The sequence below is a fragment of the Xyrauchen texanus genome, chromosome 31, assembly GCF_025860055.1.
Source record: "Xyrauchen texanus isolate HMW12.3.18 chromosome 31, RBS_HiC_50CHRs, whole genome shotgun sequence".
Classification (NCBI taxonomy): domain Eukaryota; kingdom Metazoa; phylum Chordata; class Actinopteri; order Cypriniformes; family Catostomidae; genus Xyrauchen; species Xyrauchen texanus.
This window is the reverse complement of record NC_068306.1, coordinates 32,509,465-32,537,196: the sequence shown is the minus strand read 5'-3', so window position 1 is coordinate 32,537,196 and position 27,732 is coordinate 32,509,465. Positions and strand designations below refer to the sequence as shown.

At 36.0% G+C, this 27,732-nt stretch overlaps 2 protein-coding genes across 5 annotated transcripts in view; both read right to left on the bottom strand.

Moving 5' to 3' along the window:
* Positions 1 to 16,622: 16,622 nt before the first annotated feature.
* On the bottom strand, positions 16,623 to 25,388 carry plac8l1 (PLAC8 like 1). Of its 4 annotated transcripts, none has more exons than XM_052100505.1 (6): positions 24,795 to 24,818; positions 22,400 to 22,451; positions 21,689 to 21,814; positions 19,744 to 19,927; positions 18,854 to 18,990; positions 16,623 to 17,377 (listed from the first exon to the last, which is right to left on the bottom strand). In XM_052100505.1, exons 4-6 carry the CDS (start codon positions 19,919 to 19,921, stop codon positions 17,246 to 17,248), a joined length of 447 nt encoding a protein of 148 aa, XP_051956465.1. In that variant the 5' UTR covers positions 19,922 to 19,927; positions 21,689 to 21,814; positions 22,400 to 22,451; positions 24,795 to 24,818; the 3' UTR covers positions 16,623 to 17,245. The 4 variants fall into 4 exon arrangements, with proteins under 4 accessions (XP_051956465.1, XP_051956462.1, XP_051956463.1 ...); XM_052100502.1 differs by lacking the exon at positions 21,689 to 21,814 and adding an exon at positions 22,238 to 22,298 and having other exon boundaries at positions 24,795 to 24,812; XM_052100503.1 differs by lacking the exon at positions 21,689 to 21,814 and having other exon boundaries at positions 22,400 to 22,454; positions 24,795 to 25,388.
* Positions 25,389 to 25,693: 305 nt separating this feature from the next.
* LOC127624697 (leucine--tRNA ligase, cytoplasmic) overlaps positions 25,694 to 27,732 on the bottom strand; it is a 45,859-nt gene continuing 43,820 nt past the window's right edge. The window contains exons 31-32 of the mRNA XM_052099534.1: positions 27,260 to 27,392; positions 25,694 to 26,729 (exon numbers count right to left, since the gene is read on the bottom strand). Of these exons, the coding sequence (XP_051955494.1) occupies positions 26,524 to 26,729; positions 27,260 to 27,392 (339 nt within the window). The 3' untranslated portion in view covers positions 25,694 to 26,523. The remainder of the gene's footprint in view (positions 26,730 to 27,259; positions 27,393 to 27,732) is intronic.

Here is a 27,732-nt window from a genome sequence, read left to right as displayed (position 1 = left end):
GAATGCCACCCACTGTTAAAAAGTAAAAGTAAACAAAAATGATTAGAAATTAACTTGAGTGAAAGTAAAAAGTACCCACTTTTAAACCTACTCTAAAAGTACATTTATTAAGTTACTCAAGTAAATGTAATGGAGTAAATGTAGTGTGTTACTACCCACCTCTGTACACAGAACATTACAGTGAGAAGACTGAATACAGATAACAAAATAATGTATTAATAGACATACAAAAAAATTATCCTGAAATTTCTCTTGAAGTCCACTATCATCTCTACTGTTTTGCTCAAGGTTGTTGTGACCGCACCAGACATCCAGCTGTTCAACCCATCTCTATGCAGACTCATCACCATCGTGGATGAGGAAAATGACCGTGGTGTTGTCTGCAAAATTCAGAAGCTTGACAGAGGGGTCCAATGCAGATCTGTCATTCGTGTACAGGGAGAAGTGCAGTGGAGAGAGCATCCCTGAGGAGCACTAGTGATAATAGTGAGGGATTATTTTCATCAGTAAAATAATGAATGTAAATGTTGATAATATAAGGTTCTAATAACATATGCCACTTTTACACTGGGGGGTGTATCCAGCAGCAACAATTGGTGTAAAAAGCATCTACCATTTCTTTTTCAACTGAAAGTATGAACATAATAGCAAATAAATTATAATAATAATTTAAATGAGTCATATTATTCATGTTAATTATTTATTTATTGTTCCCCTGAGGTCCAATTATAATGTTTGTAAAGTTATAGCCGTAAACAGTGATAAGCGTAAAATTATAAAGACCTATATAATTAAATGAGTTATTCTGACCAATAGAATTAAATGGGCCTTTTTTACTACTGTTCCTTTAAGACTTATGTGTAAAAAACAATTGAATTTGAAGAACAAAAGTCAAATAGAAAGAAAGATTAAAACAGCCTCTAAAACAAGATATTTCTAAAAATTCTTCCATATTAAATTACACTAATGAAATTTAATCTCTACATCAAAGCCAAGTTGAAAATGTGGAGTCTTCAAAATGGTAATTCTCCTCCTCACCTGACACAATGATGTTTTTATAGCAAGTTAATCCTCAGAGACTGCCTCTGCGCCCTCTTCATGTTCTTTGTAAGTTACACATTGGTTGTGGCAACACCTAAAAGATTTAGAACAGCCGTGAAGGGGCTCTATTAATTATGGGTCTATAGCACTCGCAGTCAAACAGAATACTAAAAGATTTTGCTTTGTAGTAGTGATACAAAAGGAGCATTGTTCGCCAACAAGGTCAGCCTCAGGAGTCAGGAATGCAGAGAATGACAGAGGCTCAGGACCCAAGTGCAGAGTTGAATAACAGGAAATGATTAAAACAAAAAGCATACACAATCTACCCCATAAGGGGAAAAAGTAATCCATGGTTGGGGCAGAAGGCAGCGGGGAACAGGACCGACCGGACTGAGTAGGAATGAGCAGGACAGGAAACTAGACTGAGCTTGATGTACACCTGTGTTCAGGAGAACCAGTCAATCTATTGACACGAGTGCATGCTGCTAAGATGACATAAGCATGATGCACCCATGTCAATAACAGACAGACATGGAGCATGAGTGTCCAGATCACGACACAGACCGAAACTGAACCAGACAGGAAGTCAGGACCCAGACACCATACTCCAGATATGAAACAAGACAGACCGAAGAGTATGCAGGGAATACAACCAAAACTGCACGCGCACACAAAGATAGACAACGAAGCAGAAGACAGACATGGGACGATAATGCCATGGTCCTGTCAGACCAAAACCCAGACTGACAGAGTGACAGGACCGTGACATCAGGTATTTTGTGAAAGCATCCGCATGTGGCATTGTGTTTAGCTGCTGCATGCAAAAAAGTTCTATCCTTGGACTACAGATGTGTGACATTGAATTCACACCTTGTGAACTTGCAATATCCAATGTATCTGCCAACTGGTCCAGACTTTCATGCTTATTAAAAGCACGGGTGTCGCCTACATGCAGTGATCTCATTGGTCATTATCTGTGTTGTAGGGACATCCTGTGGTGCTGGGGCTGGAGAGGCTAAAGATGGAAATTACTGTGGGAAGAAAAGAACATTCACGCACTGGCAAGAACACTTGCATCTCACTCAATTATTCACAAGTGCCTGGCTAATCCAGATGGAAGGGGATTTGTAGAAAAGTGCTTTGGAAGATACAAATTAAGGTTTGATTGGCAGCATCGCTGAATGTTTGAGTTAAGTGCTGATCTGGGAACACTTTTGCCTCATAATGGATCACGATTGAGGTAAAAATCATGACAGCAGAAATTTGTCCATGAAAAACCTATTTTTAGATTGTGGCACATGCCACATTTATTTTCAAAGTGTTCAGTTGTGGTGACTTGTGCAAGACCTCAGTGGTCAAAGATGTCCATCTAGTGCATGTTTACAAAGTGAATCAATTGAAAAACAACTTGTACGGATGGTGTGAATGTCTCCTTATACACATGACACAGCACAAGTTAAATTTATTCTAATTGGTTTCTCTGAAAATAGCCAATTCAAAAGAATGATTCATTCACTAATCAGGAATGTGATTCTACACAGCCGAAAGGATCACATGGAAAGTCAACATGTTGCTACCAAATGTTCCAGTATCCTGACATCAACCTCATTCTGCTGTTACTGACAAGAGGTATCTCCCATCATACTTTTTTGCATCATTTAAAAGGTGTTTAATGTATCTTCTCCTGAGGCGTTACTCATAGTGCGTTGCATCAGGACCATGGTAGCGCTGACAGTGAGGTCCCTGCCAAATTGTTTTGTGATGTTTGTGAGTCTTGTGAAGTCAAGTCTGTTCTCCACTCAGTTCCTGAACCTCGGACAATCCTGTCCTTGTTTATCTTTTGTTGATCTTTGTTCTGATTAGTCTTTTCTCTCCCTTGTGAGAGTACGTTTTTGTATTTTGTTTATTAAATAAATGCCATTATATTTGGGTCCTTCCTCAAAATTCGTGACTGAAAAATCGGGCCATTTTTGGACACAGCGGAGTCAACATGGGCATATCTTTAAACCCAGCTCCAGCCCAAGAGAGGTCGGCCTCCCAAGACACCACCCTGGTTCTTGGTTTCTGCTCCCAGCTTGGTCGCCCCATTGGTGTTTATGCTGAGGAGCTTTTCGATGCAGCCTGCAGGTGGTGTATTGGTGAGACCATCCTCAACAACCTCTTTTTTGTTGGGCCTAGACGTGTTCATTTATCCAGAGGAGCTGGGGGAGATATTTATCTGGCTCTTTTGGGATTTGGTGGACCACATCAGCTGGGTCACAGAAGTTGAGCTTATGCGGACGAGGAGGAATGTCATATCCCAAGACCCCTCTCAGCTGGTGCCCTGTCATCTCTGTGGCTGTTTCCGGGCTGCCGAAAAGGAGGAATTGTGCTGCTGAATGCCAGGAGGCTGAGGGGCCCGCAGCTGACCACCAGGAGGCGGAAGAGCTTTCTGCTGACCTCCAGGAGACGGAGGAGAAAGCTGTTGACCTCCGTTCCTGCAACAGTGCTTCTGACCTTCCAGAAGGGCTCCTGCTTCCCATTGCTGCCAGTGCTCCCAGCCAAGGAGTTTTGTTCATCGAGTTTGTCCAGTTTCCTGAGGGTGTTGATGAACCTGTCCTGTTCCCTGTGGTCATTGATGAGCCTGTCCTTTTCCCTGTGGTTATTGTGTCTGTCCAGTTCCCTGAGGCTGTCAATGAGCCTGTCCTGTTCCCTATTGCCGTCAATGAGTCCATCCAGGTCCTTGAGGCTTTCGACGAGCCAATATAGTTCCTCATGGCTGTTGACAAGTCTGTCCAGTTCCCTGTTGTGATTGACAAGACTGTCCTGTTCCCTGTGGCTTTTGTCAAGCCTGTCCAGTTTCCTGTGGCCGTCGAGCCTATTCAGTCCCCTGTGACAATTTACTACCCTGTACATTCCCCAGCTGTCTTCAACCAGCCTTTTGCTCAGTCCAGTGGCCAACACCCATTAGACACCAGCCACTAGTCTTTTGCTCAGCCCAGTATCCAGCACCCATCACACACCAGCCACCAGTCTGTTGCTCAGCCCAGTAACCAGCACCCACCTGACCTTGCTCCTGTCCTGGAGCTGCCTGACCTTGCTCTTCTCCTGGAGTCTCCTCCCATTTTGTTTATTTTCAATAAATGCCCTTAAACCTGCCTCTCTGTGTTGGGGTCCTTCCCCAAAATTCTGGACTACATCCTTTAAAACCAAAAACTACTCACTTTACAACTCATTTTTGGCTCCAATCTATGGACTTTTCACCCGAAACGAGCTCACGCATAACGTACTGTTAACAAATTCACAGTGAGATCAGCCTGGATAGAAATGTGGGACACACGTCTTAATTGCTGAAAATAAAATAAAAAATTGTCAGAGAAAATATTTCTCAGATCAGTCGGAATATTCATGATACCCACAGTTTGACAGCTGTACAACAAACAGAGTCTTTTAGCGCCCTAGGTGAGATTTTACATTTGCGCCCCCTAGCTGCCTTATTGTCATATTGAAAAGTTAGATCATATAATCTAATCAGTGATGAATAAGGGATTTGTTGTACACATACTATAGATACTAAATAATATTGGCATATATTTTGTCAAGGTTTTCATTCAATAAGATTTGCATATATTCATGCTGTATATCCAAATGATGGATTATCAATCATTAACACAAAAGGAAGGCCTAAATACAAATAAATTGTATGAATAATTTTTGTTACAGGTCTTTCAGCCAAATTTCAACAGAATCACATCAAATAATCATCCAGTGAAGACTTGGAAACAATGGTGAAACTTTTTTCCTTACATTTTTTATTGTATAATGTTGTAATTGTGGGTTGCCTTTTAACAGTGACACTCACCGATCAGGTTTCTGGTTTGAAGCATGAATATGCGCATATGTGCAAGTCTGCGAGTGCTGTGCATTTTGGTATGGACTCTTCCAATAGCCATATGATTGGCATGCCTGGTCTTGAGTGTGGCTTATACAGTAGGTAGTGGAAATAGGAGAAGGTAGAGGGGGGTGTGGATCCAAGTGCGGCTTTATTTGAATTAACATAAAAGAAACAAAACACAGAAACAAATAAAAATGGCAAACCAAATACTGAAGAATACGGAGGGCGGAGAACAACAGGGTAACCTCGGATGGACAGACGGATAACAGGGTAACCACGAGCGGGTAGACAGACTGGCAGGGAACACGAACAGAGAGAGTCAGAATCAGACATACGCGGAGACATGTAACGTCAACGCACGACAACAGGAAGGGAAAACAGGGGGGTTTAAATAAAGAGACACGGTAATGACAAAATGACAGACAGGTGCGGACAATAACACACTGACACGACGGGAAGAAGGGAAGTGTAGTTTTCACAAAGACAGTGAAACATGGGCGGACAACAAGGAAGACATGACATGGAACGTGATCGGCAAAACCGAAAACATGGTGCAGACGACACGAAACATGGTGCGGATGACACGAAACATGGTGCGGACGACACGAAACCGTAACAATTTGATAGCTGCTGTAAGTGGTGGGCATATTTTATTGTGCTAAGTGCTAATAAGCCCCAGCAACCCCAAACAACTCAGAATGAATAGTGGAAATAAGCCCCAAAAAAACTCAACCCATGACTGCCCATATTTTCAAGTGACTTTCTGAAAATAAACAAGCGCAAAACCACTTATGAGCAGTGGAATTGGCAACTATGGTAGAGTGGTTTGCAGTTGTCATGAGCGGGTGCACAGTTGTCATAAGCGGATGCACTTCTGACCAAAAAAATGTATTCTCTCCTGCAGTGTCCCCTTGTCATTTTGCACCTTAGGCATAGCCTATGTTGCCTATGCCACGGGCCACCCCTTTGACTGACAGTAAAATGGGCAAAAAAATACTTACAAAAAAGATTCTTACAATATAGAGGTACCTGTGCCAACCCCACCCCACCCCAACCACTTAGAACACTTTAGCAACCGTATATAATTAGTATAATTAATTAGTTAGTGCAATAATTTACATTACAAGATTTTCTTAACAAGTTTTTAAGAGAGGTTATGTTGTATGTATAATTCAACTTCCCAGATATTTCCAGGATGTCTGCTTACAAAAAAATCTATAGTTGCCACAAACTTGTTGCAAATTCCACACATTATTTTCACATGCATAAGAGCTTTGCGGTAAACCCATCATTGTCACGAAAGGTTTGCTACAGGTTCACCACTACCAGGGAAGAGCTGCAAACTTCTGACAAACATTTGCAGCAAATAGCATGATTATTTGCATGTGAAAATAATAAGTGGTGAATTTGCGTCACTCTAGATGGTTTAAGCATATTAAAGAGTATTTCATCCGGATAGCACAGCATTCTAATTAACATCTGCTAAATATCTTAAAAAGATCAGATTTAAAAACGTTCAAAATCATAAATGTCGCGAAGACATCGTGTGAAGGTTTTTTGGACGTATTGCTGATGATAAAACCACCTAAAAAGATGTCTTCCTTATGTAAACACACACATAAAACAGACATGGTTGATATGTGTGTTCTATCAAGGTTAATATAAGCATATCAATGCTCCAAATCAAAAACTCTGTAGTTCATGTGCATTAATCTAGAAAATCCTGGCAGAGTAATTTCCCACTTCATTGGTGTCTGTACAGGTAACAAGAATCTTACTCATAAATCATTACTCAGAAAAAAAAGCTGCCTACTGGTGAGCATGCTTTGTGGTTGCATAACTGTGACACTGAGGCTACATTCATCCAAATGAGTAGCTGGCTGTTCACTCCGCTCACAAGCAGCTTCAATTACAGATGGCTATCAACCTGATTTCCATGAGTGCTTGAAGCTTGCATCCAACTCTCTTGGAAAGGCCAGACCTGTTCAATGCCCAGCTCCAAGCTCAATGCATGTGTTTTATAGAACAGCTAGTTCCAGTCCTCTAATCTGATTGGACAAACGGTGTTCCAAGAGTGCTGATATTCAGTATAACAGCACTAGGATGCTTCACTATTTGTATCAGTCCAATTCCCTGTGGCTGAGTCATTACTGTGTTTATCATAGGTGACAACAGCTCTCTTGCACGTGTTATATTGCTTAAAAAGGAGCAGTAAGCAATGTTAGGGAACGTTAGCAAAATAGCATTCACACATGACTCATGAAGCTTATTAGGGTGTTAAACTTGAACTTTATGCTTCAACTACCTCACTCTCAGCTTCCCATATAAACACCAACGGCCAGTGGTCACACTTTACTGTTTACAGAGCCTAGCTGTTTACAAAGAAAGATGTAATATTGCATTAGTCTGGACACCTAATTCAGTGATATCTCTCAGGTAACAGAACTTTTCTGCTTGACATTTCATTAAAAAAAAGCACCTTTGAGTAAGGCTGGTAAGTTGCTTTGGCAACTTAATACAGCTCCTTTGTTTTGAACCATTTTTATGTTGTTATAGTGCTTGGGCTATGTTATTTTAATACAATAATTACATGTGACTGAGGAAATATCCTGGAGTTTAAAAACAGTGGTATATCCAGTCTGTAATATTGCATTTGCTTAAATGAACCTATTTGAGTCCGGACGTTGCTTTTGTGTAAACAAGCAAAACAAGCAGAGTAATAAAAGGCATGTAAATGCACTGTTGTACTTTATCAGCGTTTGATATAACATGACTAACAACCTGCAAGAAAATAAGCAGTGCTTTAAATCATACAGATTCTAAAAAGGAAATATGTGTAGACTGGTTTGGTTTAGTGAGCTTTAATTTACAACAGCATGTCTTTTGCATTATTGAACGGCAGCTGTTCATTTTAATCAAATGACTCAAATTGTCTGTGAAGTTTTCTGAAGATACAATTAATTAGTGTTTCCTGCACTTGTGGTCTGGAGAGGAAAGATTGTTGTTGTTTTTTCCAGGCTCTGGGTGGTTAGGCCCATGAGCAGTTCTATATCACCCTAATGCCTGCTTGTCCATGTGTGTCAGTGAGATGAGGGGGTATACTTCAAATGTACTAAAATCAAAGGACAAATACTGCACATTATTACTGAATTTATAGTAAAAGTACACTCTTAAGAAAAATGGTTCTAAATAGTGCCAAATAAGGGTTATTCAGCTTGTAACAATAGCAGAACCCTTTTTGGTGCTAAACAGAACGTTTTTTTAAATGTTCCATAATGAGCTTTATTTTGAAAGTGCTATATAGGACCTCAAAAGTGCTATAAAGAACAGGGAGGGGGTTTTTCTACCCCCAAATAAGAGTAAGGCATGTGTAATTTAAGAACATTCATTTTCTATTTAAATTAACCATTTTAGCAATGTTTTTAGAGCAATCATTAGTTGAATACATTTATAAATTATTGTGATTAAGTAATTAAAAATGCATAAATCACTCACATTAATAAATACATTAACAAATACATAATGTCAATAAATGCATATGCAAATGAAATAGCAGACCCCTACATTGCTCCACACATTAAGGCTAGGAAAGAAACTTGCACATTCTTTTATCTTTTATAGTATTTTTATTTCACACTGACAACCAATCCTTCAAGGAAGAACAATGTCCCATGAAAACACAAAAGGGAGAAATATTCTGTTATCAGAGCAGACAATTAATCATACCCCACGTATGATGGATACCTGAAATCACAATAAAAATAAAAAATTACCTCCTTTTTCATAACATTTTTCATTAATTTAAAGAAAATGACAAATTGATAGCTCAGCTCTTGAGTTGGTCACAGTTTCATGTTCTGGTAGAGATCTATAAAATAAAAAAAAGACAATCTTATGGTTAGGAAACCACCAGTTACAGAAAGTTTTACTTTGTAAAGGTTACATTTTAAAGCGCTTAATATGGACTTGGTCAACATTTTGCAAAAACGTACCCATGTTCTGTGCTGACTTTATCAAGCACTGACAAAACCGTCTGTTGTCTGAAAGCAATGGTCTCAATTCTAAATTTCAAATTACATTTACCTTGACACAGTCCTAAAAATGCTTGGTTTATGATGCAACGCTACCAAAGTCAGATGCTCCAAAAGCGTTGTCTAACACCATGTCCTAACCAGATGTGACACGATCCTAAGACACACAATAAAAGGTATCTTTGCCATGTTAAACAGAGTCGCAGAATGAATGAAAGTGACAGGGCCCTCTGTTTTTGGAATTGTTTCTATTTCTGCGACGTTGCGCTGGTCAGCACAGTCAACAAATGGGGGCTAAAATTATTATTGCAGTTTTTGGCACCTACCGAATGTTGTGCTTGAGGTCTAGTTCTCTTCAGCTGGAGCTCTGTCACACACACACACACACACACACACACACACACACACACACACACACACACACATACACACACACATGTTGGTCTACCTATCATTATGAGGACTTTCCATAGACATAATGACTTTTATACTGTATAAACTATAGATTCTATCCTCTAAACCTAACCCTACCCCTAAACCTAACCCTCACAGAAAACTTTCTGCATTTTTACATTTTCAATAAAACATTGTTTAGTATGATTTTTAAGCGATTTGAATTATGGGGACACTAGAAATGTCCTCATAAATCACATTTATAGCATAATACCCTTGTAATTACTAATTTGTAACTTACAAAAGTGTCCTCGTAAATCACACAAACACGCACACACATCACACACACACACACACACACAGCGTAAAATTACTTTCTCCATGTGACAGGGAAGTGACGAGAAAGTCAGAATGAGTCGTATGTCTCCCCACTACCATTCTAAACAGGTGTGTGTGTGTGGTCAGGTTTGGGTTATTATGCTATAAATGCCGTTTATGAGGACATTTCTATTGTCCCAATAATTTAAATCACTGAAAAAACATACTAAATTATGTTTTTTTTAATTTACAAATGCAGAAAGTTTTTTGTGAGGGTTAGATTTAGGGTTAGGTTTAGGGGATATAATCTATAGTTTGTACAGTATAAAATCATTATGTCTATGGAGAGGACCAACATGCACTGTGTGTGTGTGTGTGTGTGTGTGTGTGTGTGTGTGTGTGTGTGTGTGTGTGTGTGTGTGTGTGTGTGTGTGCGTGTGTGTGTGTGTATTTATCCCCTCAGGGTTTGCTGTAGAAAGTGTATGCACATACGGAGCTTCAGTGGAAAAATGTGCTGCGTTTAGGACACGTGATGCAGGTGTACAGTGTCCTTAGAAAAGCCTTTTTAAAAGTCTTTCTCAACAGGTTGATGATTTTGATTGCAAAATGCATTGCTGTGTACTGTAGGCCTATGCCAGGCTTCTGTTCAGTGATATGGAAATAAACAATATATTGCCTTTTACCTTTTGTTTTGTCTAATCAATGCTGTACTTGTCTGCCACAATATATATTTTAATTATCGGAAAAATAATAATAATTATTATTATACTGTATATATTTTCTAATGTTATTTATTAGATTATAATGTTAGATATATATATATATATTTATATAAAAAAATAATCATTGTATTTTGAATTATTGCTATCAATTCACCATATCATGTAATTAAATTGATTGACATCTCTAATAAATATTGCCTTTTTATACTTATTAAAAAAAAACTATATCTCTCATTTTCAGTTTCCTTTTTTGTTAATTTGGAATTTTTTGATGACTTATATTTTATTGATGTTTTAAAAATTTGTATTGATTTTTTAACACTATATGTATGAAAGGTGCCGCACAAATACAATGTATTAGATTATTACTATTATATAAACTATTGTGTTGTTGGCTCCAATCTCAAAATACTAATACTGATGACTGAAATATCTCCACCAAACCATGGCTGCCCTATCCAGAAGAGCTTCATTTTTAACATGAGGGAGACAGCTTAGTTACACAGAGCTGTTGTTCTCCATCTGTTGTTCTGCATTTGATGAAAGCAGTCTTGGCATTCTGTCCTCCTTCAGTCTCACATGAAAAAAAAAAAAAGGGCACTAGAAAAAGAATTTCTTGGAAGTGAATACAAGAGTGAATCATAAGGAAACATGTCCAGGTCAAATTTTATTTCTAAATAAAAATAAGACATTTTATTTTCAATTAATAAATGAGTCTAATAAAAAGCCTAATTTGAGTTGCACTGCAAAATTGTATTATTATTTAATTTGATCTGTTTACTTGCAAAGTCTCATTACTGTAATATAGTAAGATTATAAAGAGTATAAAGAGCATCCTTAAGTATTTAGAAGTTTTATGCTATGGTATGATATGATGAGCAACAACAAAAAAAAACTTTTTTTTTTAAATTATCAGACATCAAAAGTGTTCAGGTAACACGAAGAAACGTGCTATACTTGTGATATGGTATTAATGAAGATCTGAGATAAACTAGAGAGTTCGCAAAGGAAATAAATACATAGCAATGATGTTTTGAACTCAGACATGACCAGCCTGTGAATGGGGCACTGAATTCAGCCAGTAACGCTCATGATAAACAGTGAATCACCGGTGTCCTCTGCAGCTGATCTCAGTAAGTTGTTATATTTGTTACACTGTTGTCATCTTATTTTGTGCATTGTTTTGTTCTGTAAGGGGATTCTTGACCAGCTACTCACTAAGTTTGGAAGATCGCAGCTATCTAAAAGTAAAACGGTGGGATTCTCAATCAATAATATTATATGCTATGGCAAATATCCAAATACAACCATCTGCTACACCAATGTTAATAATGATTCCACTGTATCAGTTTACAGAACCTAGCAAGTTAAGCCATCGTTAATACAATATAATGTAATAACATTACCTGTTAGTATCTTTAGCATAGATGTCATCTCTGACAATCTTGTTGGGCAATGTTATAATGATGGATTGCATTAATCTGTATGTTTAAACATGTCCTCAAAAACAAGTGTAAAAGCTGTATACAAACACACTGTGTCGCGCCATGTTTGTTTATGTTTGTGGTAGTCATGTGAAAAATGCAACATATAGTTCTAATAAACCCCAAAGTCCAGCTACAAAAGTCAATTTTAAATACATTGCTCACCCAAAACTAAAACATTCTGTTCATCATTTACTCACCATCATATACTCTCAAACCCATTTAAACAATTTTTTGAAAGTACTGTACACAGATCAGAATGTATATTTTTTTTGCTGAGAGAATTGAACCTCGCTAACATCTGTCCTCCACATCTAGACCTGTTATCAGACCGGTTTTAGATGGAGCCCACAGACTAAAAACTCCCTCATCTTCCATGTCAAACTAAACAGATCTCTAACCAGCTATGGACATTTTCTTGCAAGGAAGCAACAGCTTTAAAGCCATTAACACCTCCCTCTGTAGTGTGACACATGTTTGATGAACAGGATCATGAAAACGCTAAGATTTGCCTAAATGCCTGTTAAAATAAATTTTCCCTGCAGCCACAGTCATGCTTTGTTATTCTTTACAACTGTCTGCTTATCCATTTTAACAGAATCAAGCTTCAGGCACTCAACCATCTAACTGGCCTTCCATCACACTGCTGGGCAGGATGAGATGTACATTATTTGCCCCAGGTGTCCGTGCGGTTGCTGTGAACAGTTACCAAGGAGACACCTGGCTACTAAGGAGCTACACAGAAACACAGAGACACGTCACAGCACTAGGGCACTGATCTTCCTAAAATGATGCCACTGATCTTGTTGGATTGTCTTGTTTTCTTCAAAACCTCCTGGGAAGATGTCCTTATGATTTGGGAAATGGTGATTACAACATCAGGCGCTTTAAGTGATTTTGGTCTAAATAATAGCATATTTCGGTGTCACTTTATATTAGTTTTTAACTACTATGAACTGACATTAAAATACATATATTATAATGTATTTGTTGTGTAACTACATTGTCTACTTCTAAATTCTCACAACATTAACAATTGCTACTAAGACTAAGATCTGGGTAGATTTAGGAGTTGGAGTCCAGTTAGGGTTAGTTTTGGGGTTGGGGTAGGGTTAGTTTTAGGGATAACAGTGTTACTACTAAGATTTAATGAAAAGCAGGTACTTTAATTGTTAGTACAATGCAACAACACCTATGTACATAATAAGCACATTGTATAATATGCTTAAGTACATAGAAGTTAAAGGCACCAAATATAAAGTGGGTCCCATATTTCATTCTTTCTTTTTTAACTTCCCAACAAAAAGGGAGCTTTTTAGCGCTAGATGTGAATTAGGTGTATAAATGGCTTCATGCACTAGCCAGTTGCATTATAATAATACATTTTACCAGAACCCGTAACTAAGAATGAACATGATTACATCCTGGTTTCCATGGGACCAGAACCTGTATCACAGAGTGAATACGATTACTTCCTGGTTTCCACTGGACCAGAACCCATATCTCGGAGTGAACACGATTACATCCTGGTTTCCATGGGACCAGAACCGTGTCTCGGAGTGAACACGGTTACTACCCGTGTCTCGAAGTGAATGTGATTACTGCTTGGTTTCTATGGGTCTAGAGCCAATGTCTCGAAGTGGATACAAATACTCCCTGGTTTCCACAGGACCAGGACCAGTGTCTCGAAGTGAAAATGATTACTTCCTGGTCACCATGGACCAGAATCCATGTCTCAGAGTGAACATGATTACTTTCTGGTTTCCATGGGACCAGAACCAGTGTCTCGAAGTGAAAACGATTACTTCCTGGTCTCCACAAACCAGAACCCATGTCTCAAAGTGAACATGATTACAACCTGGTTTTCATGGGACCAGAAACATGTCTCGGAGTGAACAGAATTACCTCCTGGATTCCATGGGACAAGATCCCATGTCTCAGAGTGTGCACAATTACTTCCTGGTTGGTGAAAACGATTACTTTCTGGTCTCCACAGGACCAGAACCCATATCTTGGAGTGAACACGATTACAACCTGGTTTCCATGGGACCAGAACGTGTCTCAGAGTGAACACGGTTACTAAATGTGTCTCGAAGTGAATGTGATTACTGCTTGGTTTCTATGGGTCTAGACCAGACCAGAATCCATGTCTCAGAGTGAACACAATTACTTCCTGGTTTCCCGGGACCAGAACCAGTGTCTCGGAGTGAAAATGATTACTTCCTGGTTTCCACTGGACCAGAACCAGTATCTTGGATATTGCTTGAGCAACACACTATCAGTGACACCACAGAGGGCAACGTATTTCAATTGATGCACAAAATGTCTGATGGGGGTGGTGCTTACATATAAACATTCAAAGGCAGCATTTTGAATTCCTGCGTGATTGATTCTTTATTAACAGTACTCAAATTGCACTCAAACTTAATTGAACAGTCGGCATTCACAATTCAAACTAAATTGTATTTAATTTTATTTTATGGTTCAGACTGACAATTCCATTTTTGCAGATAAATGCTGTAAACCTGTGTACGCAAATTATATTTTAATGCACCAAGATGCTATGTTGCTTGGCAACCATAAACAGCCTACAGGCTCATGAAGAATGTTACTTGGTGGAAGAATTGTTTTATCTGATTATTAATATTAAAACATTTGACTATTTATTGAACAGTGGTGTCTTTTTTCAGATTGCTGTTATTGCTATTAAAGTGGTTAAAGGAATAGTTCAGCCAAAAATGATTAGTCTCTCATCATTTACTCACCCTTATTCCATCCCAGATGTGCATGACTTTCTTTCTTCTGCTGAAAGAATTTCTCTGCTCTCTTGGCAAGTGAATGGGTGCCAAAAAAATGTAAGCTCCAAAAATCACATAAGTCATCATAAAAGTAATCCATACAACTCCAGTGGTTAAAACAATATCTTCAGAAGCAATATGATTGGTGTGGGTGAGAAACAAATCACTTTTACATTCTTCTTCTTGTGTTAGTGTCTGTCCAACTGGGCAGGGAGAATAATTTCTAGCAAAAAAACAACTTAAATATTTATGTTTCTCACCCACACCTATCATATTGTGTCTGAACACATGGATTTAACCACTGGAGTCTTATGGATTACTTTTATGAGGCCTTGATGTGCTTTTTGGAGCTTCACATTTTTGGCACCCATTCACTTGCATTATTTTGACCTACAGAGCTGAAATATTCTTCTAAAAATCTTAATTTGTGCTCTGAAGAAGAAAAATGTCATACACATCTGAGATGGCAGGAGGGTGAGTAAATGATGAGAATTTGTATTTTTGTGTGAACTTTCCCTTTAAGGTGGTAAGAACCCCATTTCTTACCAAGAACAAAAATCAGTAATGCATGGCCTTTCATGGATTATTGTTTTAATGATTAATACCAATTTACATTATTTAATACACTAGAACTCAGAAAGTCTTGTTTTTAAAATAAAAATATTTATAAAGTAAAAGATGGGTATATTGGTGCTCAGTTATATTTGAGCCAGGAAAGTGTGTGTAAGAGAGAGAAAACAGGGCTCCTTGAAACGTTCCTTGATCTTGTGTCACAGTCTTCCCTGTTCGCATTTTTCACCTCTCTGGATTTGTATCTGCAGTGTTTAGGGCTCCAGCGATCTCATGTCCCTCAGGAACCCCACAGAAAACCCTTGACAGCAGACATACCCATGCCATCTCACACACAAATACACACTCTCTGTACTTCATGGACGGGAAGGAAAGTGTGTGTTACAACAGTGCCCTCTACAGAAATGTAGACAGACACTAAGCTTTCTTGAAACAGGAAATATAATGCAATATTGTAATGAATATCTTAATAATGTGATGGGTGGGTTTTCAATACAATATGTACATGAAAGACATTTGGAAAGTATCAATAATAAATTATGAAGACCTGGTAAAAAGAGAGAGAGAGAGAGAGAGAGAGAGAGAGAGAGAGAGAGAGAGAGAGAGAGAGAGAGAGAGAGAGCGTATAGGGAACCAAATGTAAAATGAACTGCTCAATCCTCACAGATTTAATTCAGCATAAATACATAATACATAGTTTAATACATATATTACAATTTCCTATTAAATATAAATGTTAAATATAAATTAAATGGCTTAATAAGCACAGTTGTCTTTCCTGTGTTTATGTTTTTCCAACAGGAAACTTAACCCAATCTCATGTGTTGTAATAAGAGAATGAGATGGCGAAATCAAGAGTTGGCTTGAACAGAAACAGATAAGCTTTACATCCATATAGAAAAAAAAATGAACCAACAAACATTAACATTTTTCTTAAGTGTAACCCCATACATAAACCTAACTATAAAGTATAAGGCCTTACGCAAACCCTAAACCTAACCATGATTTTAATAGGAAGAAAATAAAAACCTTTTGCATAAAAGTAGTAGAGAGTAACCTAATTTGTACACAGACATGTCCTTTCTTAAAATAAAGCATTGGATAGGATGCTAGCTCAAATTTCATGCTTGTATTGTAACTATTTGAAATTCTGTTTGTTCTTTATCCGGTCTCTATGGACATAAAAGTCTTACCTTTTCATACAAGCCAAGTTGTACGATGTCTTGTGTTTTTGGCATCTTGTACAAATTATTATGATTTGTCATATTTTAATAAAAAATAGGCCTTTTTTAAGGTTTCATAAGAGAGATCTCAAATCAGTTTTGACCAATCTCTCATTTTTAAATAATTATTATTTTTAATGGCCAACCAATGACAGGATGTTCAGAAAACCTGTTTGACATTCACTACATTTATTATCAACAGTCATTATTTTTGCAGTTCTGTTTGGTGACAGTTGCGGCACAGAAATTACACTTCAGCTTTAATACATAATAAAACTGCATGTGTACATGAACTGTGAGACAACAGTATGAAATCAAAGTGTACACCTCCACTCTCCACTCATGCATCTCTCTACCCATCTGTCTCTCCATCTATCTGTCAATTTGAAATGTCAGACATATCAATCTCCAAGCAAAGAATACTAATATGTCTTACCCTGCATGAACTTCTGGACCCTGGGTAATAAACATGCTGACAACTGAGACTGCCCCTAGTCCTTAACATCATCAAAAACACTGATGAGAAGACAATCTGAGCTGACTGCACACACACACACATTAGTTTTTCTCTCATAGTGGGGACTTTCTAATGACTTCAATAATTTTTATACTGATCTAAAGACATTTGCTACGCACTACCCCTGAAACTTCCCATTTTAAACTAGAATTGAAATCTTATTTATCAAACCATTTTCCTCATTTGAACTGTTGGCTGATCCCCACTTTGTAGGTGATTTATGTTGTGCCTTCATTGTGGGGACCAAATGTCCTGACCCCACACACAGAGTATCTCATGAGCTCTCCAGCACCGTGGAAACGGTGTAGGTCTGCGTCTTCAGCCTCTTCTTCATCTCTCTGATCATCTGACAGAGGGCCAGAGGGTAGCAGCAATAGACCGTAGTCCAGTCCTCACACACACTGCCCTACAAACACACACACGTACACATGGGTATGCTGCATTGTTGAATGAATTGTTTTTCCAAGTGAGATATCAGTCTATGATATTTGAATAGTTCAATTGATTCATATTAAGCTCAAATTCCTGGTGTCCATTAGTGGTGTCCATTAGTGGTCAACAGATATGGGTTTTTCATTGGCTGATTTGTAAACTATTACTCCCAATGCAACATATATGGTTACTGTCTTGCACATGATCTAACGCACTACATTATTTCAACCCTGTCACAGTGGATAAGAATTGTTATTCTTAGGCTTCTTAGGCTTGGTTCAAGTCCAGCCACAAACTCAAGATGACCCTTGACATTACAGAGTCATAGAAGCAGCATAAAATGACGTGGTTGTTTCAGAAATTGTGCTTTTTAGGTTTAGGTATAGATTATTGATCATTGATAATTGATAATTGACAGATTGATTTTTTTTAACATCTCATTTATATTTGAAAACACTATTGGTTAGGTTCAGGCAAAATTTTAGGTGAGGGGGTGTGTTATAAAAAAAAAAATCTAAAATTCACTTTAAAACCGCGTCTGAATATGACACCATCTTACTTGCTATTGGCGCCCCAGTTGGACTTTTAACTGTAAAACTGCAGCCAAACGTGTTATACAGCACATACATTTTGAATTGCAAAAATGTTGTCATGTTCATGTAAATTGCATGACCATGCTGCATAGACTGACTCATTCTGACAAGCAGCTTACTCAACTCTATCAGACACGCCTATGTCGTCATAGAAACACACACATATTAGACGCATGCCTATTATTTGCTGCTCCCTGTATCTTTATAAAATTTACAGACGACTGCATATAAATGGATGAATGCATATTTAAAATCATACCACTAGTTCATTTGTATTCTGAAAAAAAATATGATATAACATGCAGCCCCACTGGCCACCACTAAATTCATAATTTGTTAAAATATTTATGTAATGTCACAGTGTTTATGCTGATTACTAGTACATTGCAAGATGGTTGCTGGATGGTTGCTGGATGGCTGCTTACTGGTCCAATTTAGAAGAGACAATCTGTAAGTCTCTATGATATCCTAACCTATAAATTTGTGTGGGGACCTTTTAAATGGAAGTCTATGGGTTTTTTTCACTCATATAGGCAGACATGTATGTACAATTTTATATATACAGTATATATATATATATATATATATATATATATATATATATATATATATATATATATATATATATATATATATATATATATATGGCCATTATCCTGTATTTGTTTCAAACAATAATTAGCTTTTTTTTCTCAAAGTACCACAACTGAAATTAATTATATCAGTAGTTTCCTTATATTCCCTAGAATGACCCAGCTGTATATACATTTCTCTTGACTAATAAATACTCTTCAGTTGAAATTTGTTGGAAACATTCCTTTCCAGCATGCTGCATTATTTACACGTTGAATCCTTACCCTGATCTTAAAGCGCTCTCGGATGCCCACTCTCATGGCAAATGTAGATCCAGGCAGCAGCGGCAGACACATGCATTCTCCATACTGATGAGCTACACTCAGGTCCAAACAGCATGGCACAAACGCACCCATCAGAACTGCACAGAAGAGACAAGAGATTCTTTAAAACATGGGCTAGTATCTGTTAACAAACTTGAATGTTTATATGGAATTAGTCTAAAGCTGCTCATGTTGATTGACTTCAAAAGGATTCAGTTCAAAATGAATCCACAAAACAGCCAAATGAATATGGCTCAAATGCGTAGAAATGGAATATTCAATGTTCTTGTAAAAAGTATTACTTTGCTTTATGTCCAGGTTTACTTTAAATTAATGGAAATCCTTAGCCTTTTATAATCATTAAGGAATATCATGACCTATTAATTATTTTGAGACTGTAAACAAACCATGCTTATAATAAATGCATACTAATGCATGGACCTGTACATCTGTTGAAAAGTTTGACCTAAAAGATTTTAAATTATGTTGTACATTATCTAGAAAAAGCAAATATCCTGGAGAAGATAAACCTCTGGATAACTTTAATTACAATTTAATTATGGCACAGTTATTCTTGTCATTGTTTGTAAGCCTGTAAATACATTCAGAGTAAATATATGGTTTGATATTCTGATATAATGCAGTGACATTCGCAAATTTTAAGATTGTTTACACTACAAAATCTCTACAAACCTTTCCACATCCAAATGTTAAATGTCAAAAATGCAGTTCTTCTAAAAAGTAGAAGATTTAGCACTTTGGTCTACCTGCTTATGTCTATATCTTTATCTATGCTGTTTTTTACCACATACAGTACTACAACCAGGAGCTTGTTTCTCATAGGCTCTTACATGTGCTGGTGTCACCACACACGTCAAACAGCCCTGTGCTCCAGTCTCCACCCGTCTGACTAATTGTGGTCACTGTTGTCGTGGTCATCCCGAGGCCAGGTTGAGTCATTACAGGAAGTTCCATCTTCTCACTTCCTGTTGCATTCTGTTCAACCTCTTGACCACCTGACGAGTTCATTTGGTGCTGAGAAGAAAGATAGTTTCAAACCAAGAACATTCACTAAGTCTCACTTAGCCAGACTTTTGACTAAATGTCAGAGGAACCACACATGTACACAGGGGGATCCATCTGACTGACATAATATGTTTCTTGGTTATATATTTGTAAAGCAATAAATCACAGTTCATTTTGTTTTTATGTGCCGCTTACAGGTGGGTTTATCTGAGATTGATTATACCAGAATAAAAACCCAGCATCCAAAATATTAATTTCAATAATGGTGTTGCATCCTCAAACAATCGTCTTCTTTGCAACTTGGACTTCTTTGAATCTTTGTGACATAAAAAGGAAGATGCAGCACAATGAATGACGCAGAATGCAATTTGTCTCAAGATGTGCTTGTAAAAATTATTTTTAACCTGACATGGTGTCTAAAATGGTGAAAAAAACAGAGATGCGGCACAACAAAAATGTCTGTCCAGTGCTTTTTATCATAGAAAAACACACAAAACACACGTTCAGTGTGAACAGCCCTTAACTTGTCTGTTCACAAGTATCTGTGAGTAACATGTGTGCATGTATGCATGTGTGTAATGCTGTAGTGTATATTGTATATACATACATATATATCGATATATATATGCAGTACTGTGCAAAACTTATAGGCAAAAATATTGCATAGTGAGGATGTCTTCAAAAAGTATGGCAAAAATCGTTTTCATTTATCAATTAATGTCATACAAAGTCCAGTAAACTTAAAAAAGCTAAATCAATATTTGATGTGACCACCTTTGCCTTCAATACAGCATAAATTATCTTGGTACACCTGGACATAGTTTTTCTTGGTTGTTGGCAGATTGGATATTCCAAGCTTCTTGGAGAACTTTCCACAGTTTTTCTATCTATTTAGTCTATTTTAGTCACAATTGCTTCTGTCTCTTCATGTAATCTCAGACTGACTCAATGATGATGCGACCTGGCCTCTTTGAGGGCCATACCATCTGTTGCAGGACACCTTGTTCTACTTCTATTTAATTTGATTTGCAAAGGGAATGTTAACATCTAATATATGATATTTCCAACTGATACACTAAAAGCAGAATATTTAAAATAACCATTTTAAGATAAATGTTATTGTGAAAAATAGAATGCACCTAAGACTTGCACGGATCTGTATATATACTGTACTGTATAATAGCAGACCTCTAGTACAGTACACAAAATAAAAGCCGAGTATTTCATTGACTTAAACTTGTTAAACAAAGCAGAATATTTGATTCAGCTAGTGGATATCTAGTTTACTTGTTACTTAGTGCCTCTAACAATCCCCAAATATTTTTTTAAAGATTGAATGGAAACACTTTACAATAAGGTTCCATTAGTTAATGCATTAGGTATCATGAACTAACAATTAACTATATATTTTTACAGCATCTATTAATCTTTGTCATTGTTAGTTCATAAAAATACAATTATTCTTTGATAGTTCATGTTAGTTCATAGTGTATTAACTAATGTTAACAAATGCAACTTTTGATTTAAAAATGTATTAGTATATTTTGAAATTATCATTAAGATTAATGAATTCATAATAAGTATTGATTATTGTTCGTTCGTGTTAAATAATGTTGTTAACTAACGTTAATAAATGGAACCTTATTGTAAAGTGTTACCCATTTTATGTCACTAACCTGACAAATCTTCTTTACTATTCTTCAAATTACTAGTTTATCCTCAAATGCACAAATGCAACAGATTTGAAAATACTAGGCATTACACACTTACCGACTTATTGGAAAAATCGGTTCAGACAAAAACTGGGCATCACACGACTCAGAATCCACATTATCCCACTTACAAGTCAATCCAATCCAATTTCAAACTCTTGTGGAAAAATGTCCCCTTCTGTTTCTGACAGAGGTAAACATACATGATATGGGAGCAGTTGTTGTTGTCGCTACTGCATTCCAAGTCGTAAAAGAAATGGGCAAAGCACATTTGGGTGCAATCTTGGTTGGGAAGACACCACAGCCAGTATGGCCTCTGAAGACGGCAACACTTGTTGAGGTGAGTGCCATTAAACATTAAACTCCACTTGAGTGCTTGTTTGCCATTCCCGTTTCGTAAGCTTTGCGACCCTGCATGCTTAATTTCCATTGGCTGCTCACCATATGTCTTCAGATTTGAGTCGTGGAGCATCATATCAACTACCACTAACTCGGCCCAACTGAAAATCAATGTTAAAGTCTTGTAGTGTATTCCAGAATGCTTGCAGAATTTGCATAAATCCAGTCAATTAGATTGGAACTTGCTATGTTAGTCAGCGGCACTTACCATTATTGTGAGCAATAAACTTCAAACAGTCAGTGAACAGACTATGGAGGTTCATAAAACCCTATAAAGGTAATAAATGGCTAGTCATGACCTGAGCTGAAAGATTTGACAGCATTGTCAACATTACTTATAAAATGCATACTAATGAGAGTGAACACTTACCTAGTGGTGGATGTCAAATTGGCTAAGAATATTTCCTCCCGATGACAATAAACTGCTGGAAAAAACAGGGGTGAGTTTCCCATAGTGACAGTGGTGTGGTATCTCTGATAGCCAATTGGCCAAGACGCCCTGACAGAAAGCTGCTGTGAGCTGATAAGACTGCAGCCCTCTTAATGCGTTTGTCACATAGACACAAAAGACTCAATATACAAACAATTCAGACCTCTCAATTGGGTGTGTCTTTATATATGGGCACTTTTGGCCCTAGACTTTTAGAAACTCTCTAAACTCTCTAAAACTATTCACACTCTCACTAGTTGATTTAATTTGTCAACTAACAAAGTTCAACAGTGCACATAAATTCATCACAGGAGAATTCTGAGAATTCTCATTTTTGTCTTTTTCAGAACCAAGAAATGTCATTTCAACCACATTGTTGTATCGTTTCTGTTAACATTCTGTGGTGGAAATGATGGTGACGTAAATTATATTACCAACATATTTGGAATGAAATGTCTGATTACTTCATCTTGCCAAGGCTAATTATGTAGTTAGCATTTTATGTTTCCTAAATACGCAAATACAATAAAATTATATTTTCAACCTTTTTGCATAATTGGACAAAATTACAGCTTAATTAGAAATGACACATACTAAAATATTCTGTTTACAATTTATATTTATCAAAATTTATGATTTTTAATTGTTTTATTCACACATCAAATGTGTCATATTTATGGAAGCCCTTTTCCGCAGTGTCAAATCATAAAACAAATACAGCTCACGAGTAATTAGAGTTAAAATCTAATTCTTTTTCAAAACTAACTTAAAATTATGAGATAGTTTCTCAAAATGAGATAATGACTACAAATCAGATGTCTCAGAATAATGAGATTCTAAAAGTAATGAGATCCTAAATGAAAAATTAGATATCTCATAATAGTGAGAAAATATTTTAAAATAATGAGATACTCAAAAAATGAGATATTCTCAAAATAATGTGAAAATAATCTAAAAACTAATGAGATGCAATCTCAAAATAAAAATATATTAACTAAAAATAATAAGATATTAACTTAAATTGAGAGTATCTCAAAATAATGAGATACCATCTCAATGAAAACATGAGAAAATATCCAAATAATGAGATACTAACTCAAAAATGAGATCTCAAAACAGTCAGATACTCAAAAATTATATTTTAAAATAATGAGATACTAACTCAAAATAATGGGATATTATGTCATAATTATGACATTTTAAAACATTTGAACTGAAATTAACTCATAATGAGAATGTATCATAATAACTGTACAAATATAAAATAATGAGATATCTCAAATAATATACTCAGTGAGAAATCTTAAAATACTGAGATACTAACTCAGATATATCTCAAAATGAGATACTAACTCAAAATCAGATAATGTCTAAGAATAATGAGATAATCTTCAAATAATGAGATTCTAAAATGAATGAGATACCAACCGAAAAAGTAGACATCTCAAAACCGTGAGATATCGCAAAATAATTATATATATATATATATAAAAATAGATATCTCAAAATAATGTGATAAAATCTCAAAATAGAGATATTAACTTAAAATAATAAGATAATAACTCATGAGTTACTATCTCAACATAATAAGATACTTACTCAATACGATCCCACAATACTGAGATACTAACTCAACATCTCAAAAGGAGAAAATGCCCAAATAACAAGAAACTAACTAAAAAATTAGACATTTTGAACTGATATTAAATCATAATGAGAATATATCATAATAATTGTACACATTTAATATAATGAGATATCTCCAATAAGATACTCAATGAGATGTCTTAAAATACTGAGATACTAACTAAAAATATTATTGAGACACTGAAAATGAGATACTGACTCAAATTCAGATAATGTCTCAGAATAATGAGATTATCTTCAAATGAGATTCTAAAATGAATAAGATAACTCAAAAAATGAGATATCTCAAAACAGTGAGATAATATCTCAAAATAATTATATATACAACTGTGGGACAGTCATATTTTGTGTAAAAAACGACAAATAATTTTAACACAAAAAATATATTTTTTAATGAGTTTTATATTGTTAAAGTCTAGTTTTGGGTAAAACAATCAGATCTATACATAAAAGTTAGTTTAAAAGTAGCCAACATTATTGAAGGCATTGTAAAAAAATTCCAAGACAGTTTTATGTAACCTACATATAACTAAAAAGTTTTTATGAACATTAACCTGCAGTCATAATGCATATCAAAGTCAAACTGAATATTAAAGTCACATAAATATAACAAGAATCCATTCCATTACACACACTTCTAAAACACATTCTCATGCACTATTGAGACAAACATGCAACAAGAGCTTACCAGTGATCCAGCCAGTGTGTGATGCTACACAAATGCACCCCAAGAACACAGAGACAGACAATGCAGAATTGCACGTCCTTATGAGGTTAATGTCTTGCTTCACTTCCTTCTTCAGAGCAGCTAACCTGCATTAAACTGGGTCACATCCACAAATGAAACCTTGCTTGGTTTTGTCATATGTACAATGGCTTGGTTATATGTTTGTCAGTCAAGTCTTTTTAAATGCATGTAAATGTCTATTTGAACACGCTTATTTGTGGTTGATCTTTTCTCTAGCGCATCCGACTGTAGAAATTAGCTGTCTTCATATCTGCAATGGCCTGCTTGACAGCAAAATAGAGTAATAACCCTTGCAACAATTCTTAGGCTCGTTTTCTCTTTGTTTTGATTTGAAATTTGAAGTTTGAATTTGAAAAGTTTACTTCTGAACTTTTAAGAAATTATATTTTTCCACTCAGGTTTGAAGTAGCAGGGCCATCAACACCACGATTAGTGAGGAACCATCAGGAGGGAAACATCCCCTCAATGTTCAGATTATTAGTAAACAAGTATTTTTAATGGATTCTTAAACTATTATCCTAAAAATTAGGTAAAAAATAATAATTTATTCACCAATATTAACCCCAAGTCTAACCCTAAATCATTACATCATGATCTGGTCAAAAAGCCTCACAAATATATCAAATCTAAAGCATTTTACTAAAAATATACAAAGGATATGATAAATCATATATACTGTATATTTTTTTCAATTAAAGCTCATTTTAAGTTGCATTTAATTTATTTCTTTATTAAAATGTAATGGTGATGAATGAGTAAATAAAAAATATTTCAAATTAAATACTATTTTAATTCTTATTATTATTTTGCATTACACACAGAGTAAGTAGAATATATCAAAAATATTAATATCTGTGATTCTTCTTATTAATTATTTTTGTAGCAATTCAAAGGGGGAAAAAAAATATAAATTTCCCAAAAATGAGCTAGTCACCTGCCTAATCTGATTAGGGTGTGGCATTTATTCAAACATTTTATTAGCATCTTGTATTAAGTGTTCATTGAATGCATGTAATTTGACAGAAAAGGGTCCAAAGAAAAAATGTTGAAGAGAGAAAAACAATTTAAGTCTGGAGTTTTACAGAGAAATACAGGCATTAACTGCACCCAGAAAACATACTGTAGGTTGTACAAGTTCACAGATGAATGCACAACACAGCAGGTCTTTTCACATCTTCTTTGTAGGACTGTTGCGGTTTACATATGTAGGCTTGGTTTAAAATACAGGACAGATGTAAAAATTACAAATGAATCTGATTAACAGGTATAAACAAATAGAAGTACAACAACACCTCCAAGTTATACAAAAGGTCCCACATAAAAAACATTAATTTTCCCAAACATTTCCAGTCTAATTAGCATTATCCTAAATAAATATGAATTGTGCGTTTAAAGCTCCCCATTGGGCTTTTACTACAGAAAAGCCTGAAAATGAACATATGAATGTGTTATAACCCTTAATCAGAACAAATACCAAACACCAAAGCAGGAGTTAAACAGGTTTGTAACAACATGAGGCTGAGTAAATGATCCGTTTTTATGAGTTAACTATCCCTTTAGCTTGTTGCAATGAGGCTAAATGACAGCTAATGATAGATTAATTGCTCTCAAGCAGCTGATAGAGGGGAGAGGGGAACTGTATATTGAATATATTTGTACGTAGAACGTGTCACAGGAGCAGATAGAATAGAGTGTTCCCAATGTCTATATTCAGGCTGTTATCGCTCATATGGACTTTGCTTTGCTCCAGGTTGAGGTGGAAGATTGAACTGTCTGTGATGGGCAGTTTACCCTCCTCTTCCTTTCCCAAAACAGGGATTCTTCTAGGTCCCAACAGAGGGTCTTCAAAACACATCAACTTCACTTTGGATAAATCTGAAATTTTCACAACAGGGTTTTTCATAATATAATGATAAATGATAAAATATGTAACATACTAAGTCATACTTCAAATATACAGTCAATGAAAGTCATTGCATTAGACAATAAAGCATCAAATCAAGTGGCATCTGCAAACAAATGATCCTAGGGCTTTTCTCAGAACTAACTATAAAATGAGCCATTTTGGCAACTAATTTTATAGGAATAGTTGCTCAAAGATGAAAATTCTGTCAACTATACAGTGTCCAAAAACGTATTTTAACAGTATATCTGTTGTATAATTTCATTACAAATAAAAAGTATACCTGTACTGTATATTTTCAAATAAATGCCATTTGGTTATATGATGTGTTACCAAATACAAGGACGTTCAGAATCCTTTAAGTGTGCCTTAAGTGTCCACATATATTTTGGGCCATCTTTATGCTTTGAAATCTGTTTTACATATTTTATTATTTCTATAAAACCTTATTAATTCTTTCTATTACATTACTTTGCTCTAATGGCAGCACAATAAGGCTTACCCTTGATGCCTCGGTTGACTCGGGATAGTCTGCGGACGATGCTGTCTTTGCGGTCTCCCTGTCGAATGTCAACCTTAGTTGAGAACAGACCATTTGATGGCTGTGGATTCACCATCAAGACTGACACTCCAGGCTGAGACACACAGAGGTCACAGCTAATGATGCTGTATTTATAGATGCTATGTCACAAAGATCAAAACAGTGGCATGTTCAAAAATAAAATGTGTGTGTGTACCAACTTTAATGTCATATTTAATCATATTTTTTGAATACAATACAAGTCTATAGTTTGGGCACATCTACTCATTTATTATTATTATTATTTTCCATATTTTAGAAAAACAGTAAAGTTTTCAAAACTATGAATTAACTAGGGCTGTCAATTGATGGAAATTCTTAATAGAATTAATTACATGATTCATTAAATTGCAAATATTTCACAGCTCTCTGGAATACTCTATTATAATTGGTTA

What these genes read in the sequence shown, in the direction of transcription:
- plac8l1 (XM_052100502.1), bottom strand. An exon ending in GTGTGGTGACACCAGCACAT is followed by an intron (nt 18,991 to 19,743) that starts GTAAGAGCCTAT and finishes TCTTCTGTGCAG; the next exon opens with TTCTGATGGGTGCGTTTGTG. An exon ending in GAGAGCGCTTTAAGATCAGG is followed by an intron (nt 17,378 to 18,853) that starts GTAAGGATTCAA and finishes GTGTGTTTGTAG; the next exon opens with GGCAGTGTGTGTGAGGACTG.